Genomic DNA, 8,527 nt, shown 5'->3' with positions numbered 1-8,527 from the left:
GAGTGAAGGAGTGTGTTCATAATCCATTGAGGATTACCAAGTAGATACACCATCCTGACCAAAACGCATAGCATAATGCGAGAGTCGTACTTTAAAGATTCCACCCGGGTCTTGATCTGTTTGCTGTATCTAGCCAGCACAGTACCATTTTCTCAGACAAAAACAAGACCACTGTCAACATCTTCTCCTGTAGCGGTAGATTCTCACCTTCTGTAGCAATAACAGCAGTCAATGATTCATGCATGAATGGCTAAAAAGGACATACATGGGGTGCTCCAGCAAGGCCATCCTCTCAGCTACAGTCCACGCATTATTGCAATTTGATAAGATTGTACAAGCGTCGTATAATTTTTTTTTTTCAAAATGTTTTTAAAACATAAAAAACAAATAAAATATAAATATCAAAATAAATGGATCACTTCCATCTTAGAATATGAACTCATGCTGTTGTTCTGCATCTATCAGGCCAAAAGAAGAAAAAGGAAGGCAAGCTAAGGGATAAGATACAGAAACATTGCCCCACCGTCTGTGCTCCATAATCAACACCATAGTATAAACATTACAAAGATGAAATACTGTGGTTTTAATGTAGAATTCGAGTATGAAGGACCAACAATTTGTAATTTATACAAGGTAACCTTTATTTTTCTCAGTAGAGAGCTACCATCTTTGACCCCACCCTTTCCCTAAAGAGGAAGAATAACCGCAGACGATCCACATAAATTTTGATGCCGAAAGAGGAGCATCAATGCAATCAGCTACTAAAGTAAAAATCCAAAATCTTTTCTGCATTTTATTATTTGGAACCATTCAAGATACTCAAAGAGGAAAAATAAAAAAGAAGAAAACCTGACAGTTCCTAACTTGGCACCATCCGCACTTTAAAGGATGCTCTGCTCCCTTTCTCCCCCCACCAAGCTCACCTCCCCATAAGCATCTTTCACTCAAAAACACAGACACAAAGAGTTCTTAGATAGTGTGCTACATGAAATGGCCACAACCCAATCTTTGTGTATTCATGCAGATGATGACTGCATTGAAATGGAATTGAGCTCCACTTCGAACTTTATTTGTTACTCCAATAGCTCTCCACCACGGAGCAGAGAGTTTGAGTTCCAAATGTCTTCAGTTTCTCATGGTAGAGAAGCCACAACATCCCCAGCTGATGAACTTTTCTACAAGGGAAAACTCCTTCCTCTTCATCTCCCTCCTCGCTTGCTAATGGTTCAAAAGCTCCTCCAAAACCCCGCCACTACTACCTTAAACTGTAAAAAAGAATCAGCCTTTGAAGAAAACTATGTCATTCCCTTCACCACTAGCTTCACTGCACCTTCCACTAACATCAACACCCCATTGGAATCTTGCAATATCTCACCATCAGAATCTTGCAGGGTTAGTAGTGAACTAAACCCAGATGAATATTTCTTTGAATGGCCAAAGGAAGCTAACTGTTTCCTCGGAGATCATCAAAAGAAGTCTTGGACTAAGAAGCTAAAGCAATCCTCGCTTGGTCTCAAACTCAAGGCTTCAAGAGCATATCTAAAGTCTTTGTTTAAAATGTCTGGTTGCACAGACGAGTCATGCAATGCAGAAGATGAAACTATTTCAAACGGCCAGGACTGTTTGAATAAGTACATGAAAGTACCGAAGAAGAGTCCTTTTGGGAATATTGATAATGACAGATGCAGGATATCAAACACTCTCAAGAGAAGCTTTGAGAAAGAGATGGCTGAAGATGGTTTTCGTTGCCAAAGGAGGTCTTTCTCTGGGGCAATTCAATGGCATTCTGCAACCAAGTCTTCATCCTTTTCATTTTCATCCACATCTTCATCTGGTTTGTCTTCTTCATCTTCATCCTTTTCATTTAGCTCAAATGGGTTCTGTGACTTACAGTTGCTCAAGAGAAGTGGCTGTTCAAATTCAGAGTTTGAGAGTTCAATTACGGAAGCAATTGCTCATTGTAAAAGGTCACATCAGTTGTTTAGTTCAAGAAAGAGTTCAAGTGAAGTTGGATTCTGTTCATTGTCTGCTTCAGTAATTGCAGCTCGAGGGGATCAAGAGACGCCTAGGCTACGCAGCATATAATTTGTTTAGAAGTCCTTAAAATTCACAATAAGAGGGGGTCATTGAGATGCCATATCTCATGTCAAGTTGAACTTTTCAAAGTGGGTCTCAGTTATAGCAGTGTGATTTTCAGGTTTTTCAATTGTTGTTTTTTATGTAGATCATCCACTGTAGTTCCTTTTGGAAAGAACAATAGGACACCCTCCCTCCCTCTCCTTTAATAGAGGATTACTTTTAAAATCAATATAGGCCTGATCTCTAGTTTCATTGTACTTGCATGAATTATGAAATTATTGAGAGTGAGATGAATCCAAGATTTGCAATCTAATTAGGCTTGAGGATTTTCTTTTTCTTCTTCGCTCTTTCCTTTTGATTGAGCTGGCCTTGCGTGGGCTTGAGCTAACAGTGAGATACTTCTCTAAAGACATTCTTCCTAATGATGAATTGCTGTGGACTATTTGGAATTATGCACTAAGGCTTGCAATGAGCCAAACCACCTTGAATTCTACTCCAATGAAGCCAATTTATGGGTCATGATCTCTAGGTGATATTGATAAAGTTGATCACCTAATCGAGGGACAAAGGGAGAGGGAAAGGGTATTTTCAAACGCTCATTTTACCACATATTGTTCCCGGAAAATGACAAGCATTCTGTGAATACATCCTACATAGTTTCATAAACCTAATGGTTGAAGTTGTCACAACAATTTAGTTTCAATAATATGACTTTTAATCACAGAAGGCTTGAATCTGATTTAAGAAAGTGAGATATGTGGGCTCTACCTTGACCACGTCGTGTGCAAGAAGATATTCATTCTGCGAGGATTTATCATACTAGCATCAACAATTTTAAAGGAGATTCAATGGAGCATTTTGAGAAGCTCGTTGTGGTAGCAGAGTAAAGGCTCTTATTTCTGGTTTAACTACTTAAGAGTTAATATCATGACACTTAAAGCACCTTTTTTTTTTTTGAGATATATGATGCATATTGGAAGGTTAGGATGAGTACTTTTCTTGAGTCTTGAAGACATTGCAGAGAACAGTTACACTAGACCTACAAAGACCAGTTTAGAAGGAAACATTGCCCTAAACCAATTAGCGATTGGAATGATTGGCAAAAAGGGGAAGTATAATTGTAATGCAAAGGAAATGAATGCCTTCTTTTATGCTTTGCCAAGTATGGAGTTTACGAGGGTACAGAATTGCAAGATGACTCAAGGTTACTTGAGGTCACACATGAAGGAACTAGTCAAGTTAAGGGTTCTAGATTGACATATCTCACTAGAAAGTATGGATTGCTTGAGATGAAATCAAGTGAAGGCATAAGGGAGATGCATACACAATTCACTCATAGGTCATGAAGGGAGTGTCATGGAACTTGAAGTGTGTGATGATCTACCAAGAAAAATACCACTGATTTGAAATCCTCTTTAAGTATTAAAAAGAATAATGATAGTATTAGTCATGATGATGAAGATATTTTGCATTGATAACCTCGCGATTTACCGAGTTCTTGTAGAAAAAGAAGAAGTATGGGAATAGAAAAGACTTCAAAGAAGAAAGAAGCGAGAAGGGCGATGGAAGCAAAATGGATGCTATGATTTGCTTAGAGATTAAGAAATCGAGTCATGTTAAGTGTCATCGACACATTACCAAGAAGAAGTGGAAGAATGACAAGAAGAAGAGATTTGAAAAAAAGGCAATAAAAGCTACCACTTTGGATGATAAAGATTACAGCTCTATCACTTCTAATGATGATGATAGTTCAGACTTGGAGAAGGTGGAAAATCATGGCTTGGTGGATGAATTTGAGGAGGAAAGCTCGCTTAAGGAGTTGATGACTGTGATGGGGTAACTCCACTAACGACAACAAGGCAATACATTTAGATGGGAGCTATGCACCGATTGCTATAATAGAGTCCATTTATATGGTATTTGCATTTGCTTGTTTTGAAAGTTCTAAGCTTATTCAAATAGAGGTTAAAATTGTATTCTAAACGATTTTATCATGGAGGAAGTTCATGTCAAGCAACCTTCCAGTTTTCAAATCCATTCTTTTTCCAAATCATGCTTTCATATTTAATAATACTTAATACAAATCTTAAACTAGTTCTTTGAGTTTGGTATGAATTGCCCGGCATCCTTGAGGCCACTGCATTTAGATGATTTGAGCAAAAGAAGGATTTCGGTAACTATTCACCGCCAAGCGTAGCATAGGCTTGGAAAAGTACGAGGGATTATACAGATGCAGCAAAATCTGAGGAAAGTACAAGAATGGGTACATCACTTGACAACCCTGCTGCTTATGTAAGGTGTCTGATCTGATCTCAACAGCAGGATGTCCTTGTGACAGACCAGGAAATGAGGATGGGCTGAAGCTGTTTAGTAATCAAAAGAAAAATGAGGGCTCGCAGTCAGCAACTGTTTAGCATTAACTAGAATCCCCTCCAGTCCTGGTACATAAAAATGAAGAAAAATATTTGACCACAGAAACCTGTGGTTTTCTCGTGGCTTAAGATAGGACAACCTGTGGTTTGTTTTACTAGTAGACAAACTCGTAGTTTTCTAAGAGTGAAATGGGGGTAATGAGCCTCCTATAGTTTTCTCGTGGCATTGAATTGGGTGGTAAAGCTTGAAGAGAACTGATAACATCACAGCGAAAGTTTAGAGCTAGAGCTAAGGGATGGTGCTGTGGATAGCGAATAAAAAACATCACACAGAAAGTTTAGAGCTAGAACAGATGGTAAATGTCCTAGAGAGAAAACCGTTTGTTTCACGATATCATACGAGGTTGTATTAGTTCATCGGTAGGTACCAAAGCTTCTCGGCAATCTCTGAGTCGGAGTTGATTTTTGAATGTAAGAAAGATAAAATGACAGGAAAATGTACAGCATTTACGAAAACAGAGCCGAGTCACCAACTAACTAGTTTCTTATTAACTAAACTTCAAAACGAAAAAGTTACCACCCTCTTCTGCTTTCAAAATCTTCAGAAGATCTATCAGCTCCCTGCTCTCAGTGGACAGCGAGAAAGGCTGAAATCAAGTAAAAAAAGTATATATACAAGGAGGAAAATACAGTATCTATATGTAAGACCTAAAAAAGAGAGGACACAGTCTCAGATTGCATAGAGTTTCTTATAGTCATTTTCCAAAATCTCTGATTCTTCCATGAATGACAATGTCTCTGACCGCGATCTGCTTGTTGACGACCTCCGTATGCTCCGTAATCTGGAAGTCTCAATTCTCTGTGCAATTACCCAATAACTCATCGTCCCAATTGTTGTTACCATGATCACTGTCCCTACGGCTGTTACAATAAGTGCCAGCCACCTCTGATTATCTCCCACAACAACATATGACAGTGCAAGAAATGCAACTGAAATCAGCACACAGGCCAGCCACATTAGCTTGTTGATCACTGACATTAGTTGTTTTTTCGCCTTTCTCTCTATAACTACAATAGAGGTTTGAACAACCACTACAGCCAATGATATAAAGAGAGCAATTGAGTCAAATATGATGAAAATCATGAACTCGGGTTTGGTAGCGATTTTTGCTTCTCCAGCAGATTGTCCAGGAGCGAGATTACCTGGGTCATCAGCAAACTGGCCAGGGAGTTGGAAGATGGCAGCAAACGCAACAGTGGCAATGAGGACTGCTACAACTGTGGTTGAGTTAATTGCATTGTTGAGACCTTCCGTGTGCACTTTGTTGAGCCTCTTGGCTATACCTTGAACACGTTTTCGTGTTAGCCGTGTGGTCTCGAGCTGGTTGTGAACCTCATGCTTTATGTCGCTCACAGTTTGCTTTAGTTCTCGGTTGGCTGTGCTAGTTGTACCTGGCTTCATGGATTTGGCAGATAAGACTCCATGCTCTTGTAATACGGAGGCGATTCCTGAGTGCCCAGTTTTCTCAGCGGTATCAAAAGCAGTTTCTCTGGATCTGTTAACAATTGTTTTGTCAATTCCTTTTTGGTCAAGCAGCTTCCTAACAACCTGCAAATAGCAGCAACGCGAACGTCATAAACTTCCCAACTATGTAGAGAGGATAGGATCCTTTGGAAACTTTGGTAGATGACGATGACTTCTGCTCTAAATATAGATTCAGTAACATCACAAAAAGGCTGATGCATTTGTATTGCAGAAGATGCTGACTATATTAGGTCTGGAACATAGATACGGGTACTAAGTACGGTAAAACATTGGTCTAAAGTTGAGACGTAGCTAAAAGCCAAAGAACCAGAAGAAACTATTCCCTCGGAAAGATAAAAGAGCCTCTTTCTATGTCGCTATAAATCAATCTCAATTTCTCCTCGAACAGACCACGAGCTTGAGTTCTCATTTGGTAACCAAAGCAACAGGATAAGAAAGGCTTCATACTATTAAAAGGAATGGAAAGCAAATTAGAATACCTGATCTCTACCCTTACGGCTAGCAATATGCAAAGCACTGTTGCCTTTATGATCAACCATGTTCATCAAACTAGGATCTGACATGATCAGCTCCTCCACAAGCTCCACGTTCTGCCCTTTAACTGCCATATGGAGAGCCGTCTGGCCTTTCTTATCAATCTTATTCGCAAGTCCAGGTTCTTTACTCAAAAGGGCTTTCAAAATCTCTAAATGCCCATTCCTTGCCACTGAATGCAAGGCAGTTTTACCATTACTTTTAGCTATCAAAGCAAGGCCACTACACTTCTCTAACAGGAAATTCACTACTTCAACATGCCCTTGTGATGCAGCCGAGTGCAGAGCTGTCGTATTTGACGAATCAAAGGTCAATGAAAGATCAGGATTGACCTCCATAAGAACTTCCACAATTTCTGCATTACAGTAATAGAGCACACAATTAACCCAACGTTAATCCCACTCCAACTATCAATTCTAGCAAGGAATTTCAAGAATTGAAAACGGTACTTACCCAGATCACCTTGCTTGGCAGCTATGTGAAAAGCATCATAACCATTTCTTGCTTTAAGACCAGCTAAACCGGTGTCATAGTACTTAATCAGCTCCTTCACTATGTAAACATGACCACAATCTGAAGCGACATACAAAGCAGTTTCTCCTGATTGGTTCTGTTTCGACAACAACAGGGTCAACTCTGCAGCTTCTCCAAGATTATCAGCAATCATTTCCATAACTAACTCCAAATTTCCATCTCTCACCACCGCATGTAACGGCGTGTCATCCCGTTTTCCTGTCAACTGTTTAGTCATCTTCTTCTGCCGGAAGATTTGCTGCCTCGCCGGAGGTTCCATTTCATAAAAAAGATTTATTCGAAAATGAAAGGGAAACAAAAACAAGAAACCCCTTTGTTCCCTCTCCAAGACTTTAAATCTGAGGATCAAAGCCCCGAATTTTCAAGAATGAAGAAGATCAATAATCATGGCAACCAGTATCTGTGATCGAGAATGATGATCAGAAAGCGCTTGCACGTCGGAAGGCTCGGCTACAAGCTTCATTGCTTGATATCCATATCATGTTCTTGAAATACTCTGCACCAAAATTTTAGCAATATTAAACAAAGAGTCCACTTGAAATATATGTTCATATATTCAAACTCTTGTCTGCTTCAATAGTTTATCATCATGAGCAATCATGAAAATTAAAAATGAACTAGAGACAAGGACCTTGGATTTTGAAAACTTGTTGCCAGTTTGAAACATGCTAAAACTAAAGAAAAATGGGAAAATTTCAGTTCACCTCAGAAGGTCCAAAAACAACTTATCAGCGCTTTGAAAAACGAAGTGTTCCTCTGACTCTTGTGTTCTAGAAATAAAAAACTGAAAAACCCCACCTTAAAATGGATTCAGAAAACACAAAGCTATCTTCTTTGAGATGATGAGGTTAAAGATTTAGAAACTTGGAGCATGGCAATTCTTAAATACAAAAGCACAGAGGTTGATAGTTACTGGTTGCGACTTGCTACTTGCTCGCGGTTTTAGCCAGTTAAAACTAGTTATTTAAAAATATGATCCCGTTCATGCTCCTTAAAATAGAGTATAATATATATATATATATATATATATGTATGTATGTTAATGGATTTTCTAACATACTTAATATTAATTCTTTCATTACAATAGAAATTTAAAAACAATGAAAATTCAGACAGTGACACCCGGAAAAAGAATAATTGAAACAAGACACTTCACGCTGCATTTGCCCAAACGATTCCAAAAGAAATCACACAGAGGCAAATGTTTGTCGCGTGCTAAACACCACAAGTCCTGATCGAAGCCAAGAACACAAGACAAAATCCAGATGCCATGCATCTCTCTCTTTTTCCTCGCTGACTTTCCCCCCTCTTAAAGTCATTGAGGAGTGCTGGAGTCGTCATATAGCGATTATTTTTTTTTATAAGCTGATGCCAACCGTTAAAAACGTGGGCCATGCTCCTAAATCCAACACCACACGTGGGACTGCAAGGCCTATGCATGATAAAAATTTATCTTCTACAT

General features: G+C 39.0%; 2 protein-coding genes across 4 annotated transcripts; one reads left to right on the top strand and one right to left on the bottom strand.

Annotated features, from left to right (window-relative positions):
* The first annotated feature begins 869 nt into the window (after positions 1-869).
* On the top strand, positions 870-2,414 carry LOC105113030 (probable membrane-associated kinase regulator 4). The gene has a single exon (XM_011009013.1). The coding sequence runs from the start codon at positions 991-993 to the stop codon at positions 2,083-2,085; it is 1,095 nt and encodes a 364-aa protein (XP_011007315.1). The 5' UTR covers positions 870-990; the 3' UTR covers positions 2,086-2,414.
* Positions 2,415-4,891: 2,477 nt separating this feature from the next.
* LOC105113029 (ankyrin repeat-containing protein At5g02620-like) lies at positions 4,892-8,031 on the bottom strand. 3 transcript variants are annotated; one of them, XM_011009011.1, is made up of 4 exons: positions 7,697-8,031; positions 6,985-7,561; positions 6,477-6,886; positions 4,892-6,060 (listed from the first exon to the last, which is right to left on the bottom strand). In XM_011009011.1, exons 2-4 carry the CDS (start codon positions 7,322-7,324, stop codon positions 5,182-5,184), a joined length of 1,629 nt encoding a protein of 542 aa, XP_011007313.1. In that variant the 5' UTR covers positions 7,325-7,561; positions 7,697-8,031; the 3' UTR covers positions 4,892-5,181. The 3 variants fall into 3 exon arrangements, with proteins under 3 accessions (XP_011007313.1, XP_011007311.1, XP_011007314.1); XM_011009009.1 differs by having other exon boundaries at positions 7,770-8,031; XM_011009012.1 differs by having other exon boundaries at positions 7,864-8,031.
* Between the last annotated feature and the right edge of the window lie 496 nt (positions 8,032-8,527).

Source organism: Populus euphratica, unplaced genomic scaffold (assembly GCF_000495115.2).
Source record: "Populus euphratica unplaced genomic scaffold, PopEup_1.0 scaffold603.1, whole genome shotgun sequence".
NCBI classification, from domain to species: Eukaryota; Viridiplantae; Streptophyta; class Magnoliopsida; order Malpighiales; family Salicaceae; genus Populus; species Populus euphratica.
Note: the sequence above shows the minus strand (reverse complement) of the source record. Positions and strands in the feature narration are given on the sequence as shown.